Here is a 15991-nt window from a genome sequence, read left to right as displayed (position 1 = left end):
ATCAACTTTCTCGCCCTCGAAAATACAAATTTCAGAATGACATCATGCCCAGTAGGAGTAATTAAAGCTATCTGATGAGGGAATTTAGAAGTTGAAAGGGATGATTGTAATTGATCCTGATTCAATCCTATTACAGCTTTTTATAGTTTAAGCTCTAGAGAAAGCACATTCCTTGTCAAGACTTTATTTTACAGATTCCTTTGTGTGTGCTGTGTTTTCTAGTCTCTATTTTTCCTTTTAATTTTTTTTTTCCTGTAGTAAATAATGAGCTGCCGCCTGAAATCCGGCTTGCCAGTGGTCAGCTAATGGGTGATGACCTGTCCCTCCTTACTGCAGGAGAGCTGTCACCTTATATCAGTGACCCAGCACTGAAGCTATTCCAGTGTGCTGTTTGCAACAAATTCACCTCTGACAGCCTGGAGGCCCTAAGTGTGCATGTGAGCAGTGAGCGCTCTCTCCCTGAAGAGGAATGGAGGGCTGTAATTGGAGATATCTACCAGTGCAAGCTCTGTAACTACAACACTCAGCTCAAAGCCAACTTCCAGCTCCACTGCAAGACTGATAAACATATGCAGAAATATCAACTGGTGGCTCACATTAAAGAAGGGGGCAAAAGCAATGAGTGGAGGCTGAAGTGTATTGCCATTGGCAACCCCGTTCACCTGAAATGTAATGCCTGTGACTACTACACCAACAGTGTGGATAAATTACGCTTGCATACCACCAATCACAGGCATGAGGCGGCCCTGAAGCTCTACAAGGTAAGCAGTGACATCCATTTCCGTTGGCACAGAGTAGAGAAGGGAATTAACTGTTTCAGAGCTTGGAGCACAAATCTGCAAGTTAGGAAAGAACGAGGAAAAAAAAATAGAAGGGCAAGGTACACAGTTCCTGCTTAATGTTACTAAACGTATTTTGGGATACATGGATTTGGAGAATGTGTTTTAAAAGATTTGCCATATGTCCGTTTTATACCTATGTCGGTGGCATTGATTGCTTTACTGGTTTCCCGGAAATAAAATAACCTTTCTGAGTATTTTCACCTATAAAATAATACTGTTCTACCCCTTTTATTGATTGATGAGAAACAAACACACATAGCACTACTCTTGGCTAAGTGTTCATGGTTATAGGGAACAGATCGCGAAAACCGTGCTACTTCGTGAATGCATCATCTTTTGTTGTTTGGTGTCTGTCAACAGGGGCGATCTAAACACAGTGTGTGTGTGAGTGTGTGTGTGTTCCGTTGTTGTTTTTCTGTAAGTTTTGAGTAAACACATTTTCGCTTAGCATCAGTTCAAGGTCTTCCACTTAACTCAGTTGTTATTTTGCATGACCTTACCCCCACTGGGAGTGGAGCAAATAAAAATGTTCATTAAATGGCAAATATACTTTTATCTTTCCTGGAAAAAAAAAAAACTATGCAGATGTAATGAATATGTGCAACTGGTGAACGCCATTGACTACACAACTTGTCTTGACTTTTTCTAAACCCTAATTACTGGTTAATTTATTTTGTGAGTTTGTTTACTGAGTTGGCTGGACTGTCTTGGTTCTTGTACAAATGTAACAGATTCATTTCTATGATGAATAACTTGGTAACTTATTAAAAACTTCTTTTGTCTAGAGGATATTAAAATTCAGAAAATATTGCAAACCATTAGTCATTGTAACAAGCTCTAAATATGATTACAAAATCCATTTTGCAAGTGTTATCTATTGATTTATACTAGAAATCAGTGATAACTATACTATCAGGAGTCAACCAGCGATTAGAATACCTATGGCTTTTCTAATACTATTTCAGACTATAAACACACAACAGAAAGGGCAGATTGTGGATCTCTAGAGCAGGTGCAGGAATTATTTATTTGGGTTGGGCTGGCACTATTAGTTTGGGTTGTTTCTTGAAGTTCAAATTCTAGATTGAGGTACTGAGCATAAAAACCTAAAGATGTGGCGTGAGAATCTGTAACATTGTGCCTGTGATATCGGTGCTCTGTGGATCAATAATGAAAGCATTAGATTTGGGTTACACAGTTTGAGGGGAGTACAAGCCCTAATGTAGGATGGCAAGCTTCTAAGTCGATGGTATTGAAAATATAATATAAAGGATTAATTGTATTATAATTCATAGGTTTTACTGTTCAATTGTCAACTTTTTTTTTTTCCTGTTGATACCTGACCTACTAAAACTTTTAGAATACCTAGGAGGAAAAAAAAAATAAACATTAAGTTTGTATAAATAATAGATCTCGACCCTGGGAGCCATATAGAATATTCATGAACTGTGTTTATATTCACGCAGCTCCTCTAACACTTTAAATTAACATGTTGTGAATAGAAGATATAAATGTACAAATTTTTCTATTTTATTGATCTCATGTGGGAAGCTAAAGAAAGGTAGAGTGTTACTGTTTATTTTCTCAGGAAAGGTTGTTTAATCTAATTGTTTGATGATTATTTAAACGTGTGTGTATTAAGTTTATCCATTCTTTCCATGAGTATGAGTTGATCTCACTATCTGCAGAACAATTTGCTAAGTGTCAGAGTTACTCTTGAAGTTTCTTTTCAGGGAGAGTTGGATATTGCCCTCGAATGTAACAGGCAAATGAGATAAAAGCTTGTTTATAAAGAAGGCTTTAAGGCAGAGAGCTTTAGATCCCAGAACCAAAGGATATATGTATTCTCCCCTTAAAAATGTTATAAAGGCATATAAAAATTTACTTGTCCCCCCCCCACTCTTCTTTGTTTATCTCTTAAATACTCAAGAGTCTTTGTAGCATAGTGCTTAAAAATGATCGGCCAACAAACGAAAGCATACTTTGAACAAACTTACCTTGAATTAAAAGAAGATTGAGGAGATAAATATTTGAGCTATGGAAACTTGGTATTAGATAATCGAACTATATTATTTTGCATTATCCTTCAAGGTGTATTCATTATTTCCAGTAGTAACTAGAAAAATACTCTAGAGTAGTAGTGTGTTGAGGATGCCTTTTCGAAACTGATTTACAGAAACTGAATGAGTCAGATATAGAGAATTTTCAAGTGTAGTAATGAGAATATTAGCAAGCTTGGTCGGCTTATGTCGGCAAAATGAAATTGCTTCATAAGTAACATTAATTGCTTTTAAATGAGAACCTAACAAATTGGCCTGGGCCTGGGAAGAAAAAAGTGACGGTTTGTAATAGGCTAAAATATTAAAATTAGACTTAAAATAGTTTCTGAGTTAATGACTAGACAATAATCTCCTATATAAAATTCATTTTCATTAGAGTTTAATTTACATCATTTTGCATCGTGAATTATTCAGACTTTAAGGGAAAGTGACAAGTAGCAGTTATAAGACAAATACAGAGCTGTGAGAAAACAGCTTTCCTCGTTATTGACAACATATTGATTCATAACACTCTAAATGTGGTTATGTGTCAGTTCGATTTGAATGGACCACTTTACCTCTTGCATTGTCAACCTGGAGCAGTATTACTAAAAGAAGTGTGTGTCCTTCTTCCAGTTTAAGGAGGTTAAAGGTTAAAGGTTAGGGGTTAGCTTAAAAGCATCATCTGCCTAGCTGCTTAACTTTAAACTGATCAATTTAATGAAAATCTGTTTTACAGATGTTGTTTTAATGTATTTGGCAGGATTTAAGCAGCTTTAACATTAGACGTATGCTAGTAAAAATTATTTCTTTATTTGACCAGAACAACACCTTTCCTTTTATGTTTAAGGTAGAAGGCTTGTGGGTTATGGTATTTTGGCAAAGAACCCAGAGGCAGAATGTGTTGATGATCTTTCCATATGGACTCAAAAAAAGAATACCTTTATGTCTATTGCTAACGATGACTGCAAAAACAAACAAAGCTGTATTCATTTTTTGGCAGTATTATTTTCCTTAGAATTTTTTTAAAAGGGATTTTGTTATTGTTAAGGAAATCTTACTTCTTCAAGCACAATTCTCTCAAGTGCTAAGCACTATTAAATTTTGATTTTTCCTCCAGAAATTTTAATGGTGAAGCAAAATTGGTCTAGGAAATTAAAACAATAAAATGAAACTACAGATTGCCCTTCATCTTCTCTTCCCATGTGTAAAAGCATATTTAAAGTGAGGTTAACAAATGCTGAGTGCACAGATAGCTACAAGTCAGTGTTGTAAAGTGTGCACGTGTGTTTATCTATATCGACATCTAGATCTAGATATGATGCAAAAGCAGTGTTTCTTAGCTAACTACTGAATTAGATTTGATTATATTCTTCTAATTTCACACCTTTGCATCCTCTACATATTTTTGTCAACTGATATTCACATGATAAGTCCTCAAAATTTGTAGAATGAATACGTGAATAGACAGAGATATGTATTAAAGAAACCCCTTTACTTCCAACCCTCATTTAAAAAAAAAAAAAAACGCATTACAATTGGTCAGCCCCTTAACTGATCCCAAACTTCTTCTAAAGAATAGAGTAAAAAGATGTAATGAAAGCCACTTAGGGCTACACATTCAAACCAAAGAAGAACATATACGACTTTGGCCATATTTCAGTTTTACAGTTTAGTTTAGTCCCAGAACGGATAAGACCTTGCAGCCAGCTGATTGGTCTACCCCCATCCTATGCAGGGCTTGCAAATCCTCTTGCCACACCTGCACTTCAGCTGCTCTTATAATATTATATGTATTTTTAAGTGAGGTGTTCACAGCTTTGCTGGTTCAAAGTCAAAAGCTTAATTATACCAGCCTTTTTTCTTCCTGCATCTGCTAGTAGTGAAGCAGAATAGTCTGTCTGAATTCCATAATGCTATTTTCATATTTGGATTTCAAATTGGCTGAGAGCAGTGAATGAATCGCTTGTCTCCATGGTGAGCAAAAGAACACACGTGGGACTTAGTCCTAGGTAACTTTTAGTGTAACATTCCCCCAAGGAACATTTTTGGAGTTTTCTCATTATCCGTGTTATGGATGAAAGCATCCGGGTTAAGAACTAAAATCAAGGTGTGGGGGAGGGTCACAGAAGAGAATGCAAGGAGCCACATTGGGAAAAGTATGTGGAAGGGAAATAAAAAAATGGAATAATTAGCTTCACCTACTTTTTTGCATTTTTTTTTTTACTAGTAGGAATAATAACCCGATCAGTTTGGAATTAACAAAGAATCACAAGCATTTTCATTTCAATAGGCCTGAGTCCAACTTTGCAATTTAAAATCAAATATACCAGATATGTACCGTTTCAATTATTGAACTGTCATTGTCCCGGTGTGATGGTAAAAGAGGTCAGGAGATTGTGTGGTACACATTTGCATAAAAGTCATTGTGCAAAAGGAAATTGGAATATGTGTGTGTATCTAAGAAACCAAAACAGGTTTTTCTTAATCTTTTTCTAGTCATTTGTTTAGATGAAGAAAGCTGTTTTCAGAGATAAACAAAAGTTATTCTTTTCTGTTGCTAAACACTAACCTGAATATGGAAATTTTTACACTTTTTGTATTGGTTTCAGATTTATGTTTCTTTCAAGGTTGAAATGCGGTGTGAAATTTAATTCCAGGTGCAGGATTTCTTTTTAAAAAAAGTAATCACAACCCAAATTATTCTGTTGTATTCTCATATAAAAAGACAAGGCAGAGGGTGAAAAAACAGTTTCTGTGGTGAAACAATACATGCTTGCATAATACTTATAACTAATAAATACGCAGATCAAATGGAAAGGGGCTGGTTAGCTAATAGCAACTAATAAATCACTAGTGTTTTCAGATCGCAACGTAATTGGCCAGCCCTATCTGCTACGTCTACTTCTGTTTTTAAGCCTGACATTTGCTGAAGCACAGCCATGTGTTATAACACGGCTACTCCAGCACAAATATGGACTTTCTCACTGCTTTCACATGGCAAGTAATATATTACATCGTGAGCTGAGAACACTCTTTGTATTCCCGTAGAAAAAAAAATGACTGGAAATCTGTCTATCCAAATATAAAATATATATGTTAATACCCATCAACCCCTAAAAGGATTACTTTAGACCCAGCATTAGCGACTTACTACATCCATGTCAGAATAGATAAAATGATTCTTAGTGTGTGAAATTGTTAACAAACCCAGGCGAAATTTAAAGGGAGCAAAGTGTGAGAAGGAATCCTCCTATTTTATTTTCAACCTGTCTTTCCTTAACCAGTGCTAGCATCTCCCTGTGGGTCAGGCACACGCTATTATGCTCTTCTCTGTTTCTCTGAAATCCTTCCTATTTTATGCCACCTAGACCTTCTCTTCATGGAAATGCTCCATGTTGTGAGATTGCCCATCTAATTCCCCAAAGAAAACTAGCATTCCCTTAATTAAGGGGAAAGAAGCCCTTTCATAAAAGCAGAATAGTGCCTCCAAAGTGTAAATGACTTTCAAGTCTTTCCCGGAATGCACTTTGTTTTAAAGGAACTGCTTAATCTGGATGAAATTCGAATGTGCGAGGGGGTGTAGTGATTTTGTCAGGGATGGGGATTGGGTAGGGTGGGGCCCCACTCTAGGAGCTTCTCTCACTCATCCCCTCCTGAACACACACCACCCCCCACACATCATACTGCCCCTCATCTCAGAGACACAGTAAAAAATTTGACACTACCATTCACTTCACTTCAGGACCATGTCAACTCATACTTGATGATTTATGTTACGGTTTTTGTCGAACTCGTGTTCATCCTGTCTCATGTGAAGTGTAGGTATGGTTCAACCAAAAGTAGTAAATCGCTTCTGTGTCACCCACCCTGAGGTCATTTAGGTAATGCAGACAAAGGTGTTACCTCATAATTAATGTGCTCTGCCTGTGTGCTTCTTTGGCTTCAATTTAATAGTCCCTGTCAGTGGAGCTTGTTTAAAATTGCTGAAATGTTCAAATGGGTGCTGGGATGCCACGCAGTAATGCAGCCAGAGTCATATGTTAACCAGGCCTCGCGCTGCTGAAAGGGTCTTGGCCCGGGGTGGAGTGAGGAGGAGCTGGCATGTGCATAATGACCGTGGTTCTGCTTCCAGAACATCTGGCCTGCCTGAGTTCTACTGGAAATGCTTTACCAAGTTTGCTTTGAGTCTGAGCCTCTGCTCAGGCTGAGTTCAATTAGACGTGGAGATTTGTTCATTATTCAGATAATTCAAGCCTTAAAAGGCACTTTTCCCAAATTATCAGTGTATTTCAGGAGAGCTTATGATGATAGGATTTATTCAAATAAGAGCGGCCGTGGTGGCAACAGCCCCCTGTAGCCTATGAAGAAACATCTTCACAGATCCTGTAACCTCAAAGGAGTGTGGTGATTGGTATAGGCACAAAGGCTAAAGTTCTGTTTGCAGAATGCCTGAATGATATCCCAAGTCTTGCTTCTAATAAATACAGAAACACTGATGGAGCACTTACTATGTGCCGGCTCAGAGTCTCTGTTGATGGAGGTTGTGTTCCCTTAACGTGGTAGGGTATAAGCCATCTTCTCTAAAAGGTGATGCTTCTGGACTCACTCTGTTCTTCCAGTGTGGCAGAAATATTAATAAAATTAAGGTTTGAACCCCATATAACAACCATCAAAAGCTTCCATGTTTTTTGGTTTTTTTTTTCTTTCAACAATGGCTAGTCAAAGGACTGTGACTGCTCTCTTGGGTCATGAGGAGTTGCAGAGCAATGCTATTTGATTATCTTGACTTCCTCTTATTGCCCTCTTGCATTGCAGGACTTTATTGATCCGCTTTAGACAGGGTTATGGTGGAATCTAAGGCAGTACAGGGCTTTTTCTATTAGTTGGAACATTCGTGTTCTTCACACGTGAGGATGATGCTACTGATGCATTACCTAGAAAATGAAGAAGAAAACCATTTAATAAAGAATGCAAAACGTCAGATTACAACTTCAGTCAACTCCCATATAGGATCAGGATGCTAATTTAGTTTGACTCCTGAAGAATCTTTATAAGTTCAGTTTATAATACTGTCAGCCAGAGTTCTGCTTGAAGATAGATTATTACAAGAACCAGGTTGTTACTATCATAGATAATGATAGTTGCATGTGGCAATGTTTTATAATCTTATGTTAATACTCTAATTTTCTCATCTTTAAGGGAAAGTACTTTTGTGGCCTTGAGTATAATACTTACATATATTTTATAAAATATGTACACGTCAATATCAAAGTATATTGGACCATATTCTTAAAACTTTGTTGATTCAGATTTTTCTAAAGCCTTTCTTTCACTGGAAATGTTAGCTAGCATAGAAAAAGCATCTCTCTCTCTTCTTGTGGCTTACAGAATAAATGTCAAGGTTGTATTTTCCCATTAGGCAATTTTTAAAGAATAATGTAGAGGAAGGTTAAGGTTGAAAAATTCTTTGTCTCATGCTATCTGCTGATAAAATTAGTGGAATGCACAGCTGAAGATGGAAAGAAACGAGCCATTGATAGGCTCAACTGTATCGCTTGACTCAAGTTTGGAAGGGAAGCTTTTAAAGTTTTAAAATATTGATTTTTTTTCCATCCATGATTATGTGTCCTGTATCAAAAAGAGCCTCGTCTGTAAAGAAAGTTGGCAATTGATTGTCTATATATGATTTATGAGATATTGGGAAGAAATCTTACCAAAATATTCCTTCTCCTGATGGCAGATACTCTGTCAACAGTAAAACCCTATTGATAATTGACTTACTCATTTATCCACTTAAAAAAGTGACACAGGCTGACAACAATCACAATAAGGTAGACTTCTTATTTGCATTATCTCATTCTACTCTTCCTAACAGTTATATCTTACTGTTCCTATTTTGACCTAATGGGAAACTGAGATTCAGAGCAAAATGCCTGACTTAAGTCCTCACAGATAGAGCCTGAGCTGGAGTTCTAGCCCACATTATGAGACGCTGCTTAATAGGAAAACTTTTTATTGTGCTTGAGGATAGAAAGAGCAGAGAGTGGGACAGAAAAAGGAAGGCCAGAGCGCCGGAGGCAAACCTAACAATTTTGTCTAGGGCTTAATCATTTTGAAACCCACTTTTTAAAAATATTTTATTTATTTATTCATAAGAGACAGACAGAGAGAGAGAGAGAGAGAGAGAAAGAGAGAGAGACCAGAACAGAGGCAGAGGGAGAAGCAGGCTTCATGCAGGGAGCCCGACATGGGACTTGATCCCAGGTCTCCAGGATCAGGCCCTGGCCCGATGGCGGGGCTAAACCACTGAGCCACCTGGGCTGCCCTCGGAGCCCACTTTTATTCCTTCAAGTTAGCAGACTCCTTTAAAAATGTGGCAGATGCAGTGTAACACAAGAGCGGGCCAGGATGAATGCAGCCAACTAGAAGGTCGAACTTCACACCTGTTGGGGAGGAACTGCTGGTTGCCTGCAAAGCTCCTGGCACAACGGAATTCTTTCGCTTTAAGGAAACTTCCTTTTACTGGCGTTTTTGGGTGTTTGGTATATGAAATAGAAAGAATTAATAGAATATTTATCACTTCTAATGCCTGAGCTCTCCGGGCTTGCAAGTGAAGCACCTCTGGAAGCTGCACGCATTCATTCAGGTCACCAGGGTACTTGAACAGTAATGTACTAAATGGTACCCCGCTGACCTGAAAGAGGGAATGTGCCTCCCGAAGCATTAACTTCCCAAACAGGAACAACTAAAGCACAGTCTACTGTCTGCCCAGAACTCCATTCCCTTTTCCTGGCATCTTGAAAACTACTGGAGGAAGTCCTGTTCACTTGCTCCTCCCTTACTTAGTTTTTAAAAAATTTTCTCCTTTTGAATTATTATTAATATTATTATTATTTTACTTTTATCTTTCACTTCGTACTTTGATCCATTTCCATTACAAGGTTTCAGAAAAATATTTTTTTCACCATATGTTTCTAATGCACTCCTTTCCTCTCTCTCCTGAAAATTTTGTTAATGATTCCAACGTAAAGCTCCAAATCTTGTTAGAACTATTTGCATTGACTTAACTTAAGAGATGCTTGCCTTCCTAAATCTGGCTATCTCTCCCTGCAGAAAAAAGTGTCAGTTGTTGACGTCGCTGCCATTGACCACATTCATTAATGAAATGTTCTTTTATTGAAAAATGAGAATAATCTTAGTTTTGAAATGACAAAATTGTTAGCAATACAGAAGCTCTCAATATCTGTAACTGGTGTTTGTAAAGCATGCAAGGACAGTCTGATCATTATAACGTTGTAATGTGTGGTACCTTTCAAAGGCTTCAGATATTTCTCACTATTCATTTGGCAAGCCTGAAAATAACACTAGCACATGTCCTTAGGGCCTAAGATCATTCATTGTAAGAAATCAGGTAGTAGGTCTGATTGCCATCACCTCTGAAAAAGTGTCAGTTTACAAGGAAACTCAACATATATTAGCACTTACCACTGAGCAGTAAGTGACAGCAGACATGGGGAGGGGGAGGATGATTCATAATTTTCATACCAAATGAATAGTGTTGTTTTTAAAAATAAGATTAACATGCTAAAAGAGGAATTATGCAAACCCCAGGATATATCTTTTAGAATTTGGTTGGTTTGTGAATCTATGTTGCATAGTACTTTAGAAGGCAGAAAACTATCTCCTATTTGCCGTGTGATACTATCACTACTTTTTAAACAGAGGCCCCTCAGTGTCCTTTGAGAAATAATTTGGCTAAAAGCAAGTTCTGGGTTATTATTACTTTTCAGTTATTATAATTTTTATTAGCACATTAAGTAATTAAAAAAAACACATTTGGATGAAACAATGGTACCAAGTTTTTTCCATGACTATTCCCTAAGAAGAATAACCAAACTCATAACCAAGTTCCTGAAAAATAGGCCCAAAGGGAATATATAAATAACTTTTTTCCCAGAGAAATACTGTTGTGGGCCTTCATAATTCCTTAAATATTAGAAAAATGAAGATGGGGTTTAGGAAGAATTATTTAGTTTTTAGAGTGTTCATTTTCAACACAGAGGATAATTACCATCTTTAAGTCATAAACGCAGAAACGTATTCCTAATTGCTTACTTTTGTAAACATTTCTTTAGATATGTGTTTCCAGATAGATCATCAGGTACAATATTTACTTTTAAGTCTTTGTGGCATGTGCTAGGTCTTTTATTCCTCTTCTTCTTCTTCTTCTTCTTTTAAAGATTTTTATTTATTTATTCATGAGAAACACAGAGAGAGAGCATGGCAGACATAGGCAGAAGGAGAAGCAGGGAGCCTGACATGGGACTCGATCCTGGTACTCCAGGGTCATGCCTTGGGCCAAAGGCAGGTGCCCAACCAATGAGGCACCCAGGGTTCCCCCTTTTTATTTCTTCTTGTAGTACTGTGTCTACCCCTCTAATTATGATGGTTTGATAACTTATTGGAAAACCATTGATGCAGAAGTATCTTGAGACATATGTTAACACTTTTCCAAAAGGTGAACAATTTAATTCTTTATCAATGGGTGTAGAAAAATGTGGATATATTCAGGTCTCATGTGTTAAGATTGAAAAGGCAAAATGCCAGTACTCCAGGAATGTTTTCAGTGAATATCCAGGGACATGGACTTATACTAAGAGAGAAAGAGAGAGAAAAAAATAAGAATACAGTATATGAAGACTTATTTTTTAAAAATTGATGAAGATCATGAGTTAATCATTAATACCCACTTACTCGGTTTTAAAGTAAATGGCAGAAATCTCTTCCTGCATATTGTAAGTGTTCTCAGTCTCTAGAGATAATAAACCTTTGATGATGTTGTGCAAGACTCGTCAGCAAGCACTGAAATCAGGTCTGTATGTACACATGACTAATCAAAGGTTCAGGGAACAGGATATGATTTGGTAAAAGTGATAGGTTCTCCAAAAAGTAAATGGCCTCACTAATTGTGGGAGCACATTAAGCCTTTTTTCTCCCTTACAAAAGGCAGGCCCTGGTCCCCCATTGGAGCAGATATCTTTTCACAGAACTTTCAGCACTAAGTGTTTTTTTAAAGTGTCTTTAAAAGCAAAGGTGTTCTCAAATTAATGCCTACCTAATTAGTGCTCTATACTTTCTAAAAGTCACAACAGATATCAGAAGACATTTAGACTCAGAATGATCCTTGAAATTCAGGGCATTGGGTAACCAGGACAAATATCTTCTTAAGTTGATCAAATGTAAGATGTCTACAGTGGGAAAATGATGGAATAAGAAAATGATGGAATTAGAAAATGATGGAATTAAGCATGAAATTAAATAGGAAAATGTGACCAAATGTTTCAAGAAATCAGTTCTGAATTAGAAAGGGAAGGGACTAAAGTTATATGCTGTAAAGCCTACCGTGTGAACAGTGTAATGAATGTTGAGACCATTTTCTTCTGCTTTGCTGCTTTTTAAAAATTTGCATATGTATTGATATATAATCGATATAGAATTCATATTTATTGAATATAATTGCTACATAACTCATTTCCCATGGAATTCAACCATTTAAATTACACAATGAAAGGTTTCATTTTTCTTTTTATTTTTTAAAGTAATCTCTTTGTCCAGAATGGGGCTTGAACTTCTGACTCCAAGATCAAGAGTTGCATGCTCCCCTGACTGAGCCAGCTGGGCACCCCAGGGTGAATCTTTTTTTTAAATATTCACAGAAGTATGCACCCATCACCATAATCAATTTTAGAACATTTTCAACACTCCAGAAAGAAATCCTGTCCCATTTAGTCTACCCCCCATCGACCCCAACCAACCCTCCTCTCCTGGCCCTAGACAACCAGTAGTTGCTTTCTTTCTGTCTCTCTAGAGTTGCCTATTCTGAACATTTCATATAAATGGGATCATATCATCTGTGGCGCTTTATGACTGACTTCTCTCACTTAACATAATATTTTCAAAATACATCCATATTGTAGTGTATATCTATATTCGTACCTTTTTATTTTATTTAATTTTTTACTTTTTATTGAATTTCAATTCAGTTAACATATACTGTATTATTAGTTTCAGGGGTAGAATTTAGTGATTCATCAGTTGCATACAACACTCAGTGCTCCTTACATCACCCAATTACCCATCCCCCACCCACCTTCATACCTTTTTATATACGGAATTTCCATTGTATGGATAAACTGCATTTTATTTGTCCTCTCTTCAGTTGATGGGCATTTTGTTGTTTCCACTTTTTGGCTATTGTGAATAATGATGCTGTGAACATTTGTGTATAAGTTTTTATGTAGATAGATGTTTTAATTTTTCTTAGATATATACCTGGGAGTGCCATTGCTGCGTCAGCAATCTCATGTTAGTTAACTGGACTGTCATTACTGCCAGTCACTTCTTATATTGTACCTGGTCAGCTCCTTCTTCCTTTTCCTTTAAATCTTTAAATATTACATTTTTTCCCCAATCTTTCAACTTTATGCATCATCTGCTCTACTTTGGCCGATGAATTCAGTAAGAAAATTAATACAACATTTACTGAGCACTTACGAGGTGGCAGATATTCTAAGTTAAAAAAAAATTAAGTCATTAAATCAAACAGCAACCCTATTAGGTAGGTTCTATTATTATCCCCATTTTGAAGATGAAGAACTAAAACAATGAAATCTTAATTAATTTATCCATCATGGTAAGAGTGACAACAGAGTCAGGATTTGAGCTCATTTTGGCTGGCTCTAGCACCCAAGGTCTTAAACAGGACAGTGTCACAGTGACGATCCTACCCTGAGAAGGATACCTGGAAAGGAAGACCTTGTTTGTGGCAGAAAGGATAGAAATAAGAGTGTAACTGTAATTGTCGATCTTCGGGAAGGATATGATGAATCCCCGGAGAGAGAAAAAGAGGTACTGATGAGATAGATAGAGATTGAAAGCCTTTGGGAGACGTAGTAGGATAGCAAATTAGAAAAATCACTGATAACAGCATATAGTTCAGTTCTTTTTTTAAAATGTCAGAATGTAAATTCTTTATTTGGTTCATAGAATGTTCTCTGAAAAAATATCTACAACTGAACTCCATATTTGTAGGAATGAAAAATTGGAATATTTTATCATAACTGAAGTTTACTGAAAGACGTGTTGTTAAGATTGATGTTCTAGTAATGCAGAAATGCTTGTTTGTTCTCATTTGTTAAAAACACATTGTGCTGGACCCCAGTGGTGAGTAAGACAGACACAAAGAGTATATGATTCCGTACCTGTCCTCAAGGAGCTCACTAGTCTTTAGTAGAAAATATAGAATGCTTTTAATCTGTGCTTTATTTTCCCTTGTGATTTTGCCTTGTTAACAGCCTTTCTGAGTTCCAGAAGTTTGCAGAGACATTTTTAGTACTTTCTATAACACATTTTAGCAATGTTTACTCCTTTGTGTCATCTGGGAAGTTAATATTTAGATTTTCTGTGGTATCGGGGGAAAGAATTGGATTCTTGCCTCGCAGAACTTTAAGGGTGGTTGTTTGCTTCCACACCGATAAAGATGGTTGTCCCATTATTGGGAAATAACATATAGTATCAGTATAATTTAAGTCTTCTCTTTCTTTGCCTCTCCCTCCTACTTATGTAATGTTTGCCAGCATGAGTATTATTTTTTTCGTAATGGTAAAAAAAATGGATAAACGGAAATATTACTTGGTGCCTTTTTTGGCCAACTAGAAGGATATTTTTTTTCTTTTTGTAGGTATAAAGACATAAGTATATTTGTTTTTAGTATCTGATCTAATTAGTTATTGATAAAATAGTCTTAATATTTTTTGATAGTTATTTCAGGCATCATCTTCTTCCATTCAACAATTATTAATATTCCTTGAAGGTTTCAATTTCCGAAGACCTACTGATCTTCATAAAGTATTGACATGAGTACAGTGAGGTCAGGGGTTGGGCTACCAGTGTTCCTACTGTTAGAACATAGCCATTATATAATTTATTCTTTCTGTTTTCTGTTTTACTATGAAAAAAACATTAAGGAGAAATTATGTAAGAAAACATGATAAGCTCCCATATTATCTCAAGCTAAAAGAGTCTCTGGAACTGCTTTCTTGAGTCTAAAACACAGTAAAACAAAGATTGCCTATGTCAGCACTAATGTCTATGAATACCAACGAGCTTAATAAGCATTGACAAGGTAGGCATCACTTTCTGATACCCTCCCATTATTAATAGATTGGGGGAGCAGGGTGGTAGGAAGGTGTGGAGTGATGTCTCAGAAAAAGACAGTGAAGGAAATGCACATCCAACTTTCCCTACATTTATGTCTATGTCTGTCTGTTTATCTCTGTGTAACTTAAGGAAGGAAAAAAGAAGGGATAGGCATTTTCTGTCTTAAAGTGTCCAAGTGACTTTCTCACTCTTTATATGGTTTTTGGCAAGCATTTCTGTGCCTTAGTTAATATATTAGTAAATGGAGAGAGAGAGGGAAAAAAAACACTCCACTGAGTTCTGTAGATCTTAATTAAGGTACAAAAATAGCTTTGAAAAAAGTCTTCTGAGATGAAAGCTTTTCTTATATGTGGAAAATATTACTCCTGTCTTGTCAGTGTATCTAGTCTATTGGCATTGCTTTTTTGTACTTGGAGACAACTTCTGCTTTTCTTATTATTGGTAAGACACTTTCCTTTTTAATTTCTATAAGTGCACTTGGTTACACTATTATATCTAGGACTTGTCATTCTTGAAAAGCCATTCTTAACTTTATCTCTCCAATTGGCCTTCAATTGAAATTTGCTTTGAAGAGGAATGTAGCTATACTCATCAACTTGAAAATGGGTAAATATAGCTCATAGAAAATAACTATTTGTGTATCCTTTTATGTGCTTTAACTTCGATATCCATTCTTTCTTAGAATTTTGCCCACAGAAAAGGAGCTATGTATTACACTTTTAAATACCAGTTTTCAAGTCTGCCAAGTGTGAATTTGCAAATGAGTAGTAGTAAGTGGAGCTCACAGCTGAAAAATGACTGTTAAAAGCTTCCGTGTCTGGCATTAATTTTAGTTTTGCCTTTAGGCTGGTACCACAATTGTTTCATCTATACAATGGGTTCTGAGTT

The 15991-nt window shown here is 36.5% G+C and overlaps 1 protein-coding gene across 1 annotated transcript in view; it reads left to right on the top strand.

Moving 5' to 3' along the window:
* ZFHX4 (zinc finger homeobox 4) overlaps positions 1-15991 on the top strand; it is a 179398-nt gene that overhangs the window by 26374 nt on the left and 137033 nt on the right. The window contains 1 exon segment of the mRNA XM_072734447.1: positions 259-761. Coding sequence (XP_072590548.1) covers positions 259-761 — 503 coding nt within the window.

This window comes from Vulpes vulpes, chromosome 13, assembly GCF_048418805.1.
Source record: "Vulpes vulpes isolate BD-2025 chromosome 13, VulVul3, whole genome shotgun sequence".
Lineage (NCBI taxonomy): Eukaryota > Metazoa > Chordata > Mammalia > Carnivora > Canidae > Vulpes > Vulpes vulpes.
Note: the sequence above shows the minus strand (reverse complement) of the source record. Positions and strands in the feature narration are given on the sequence as shown.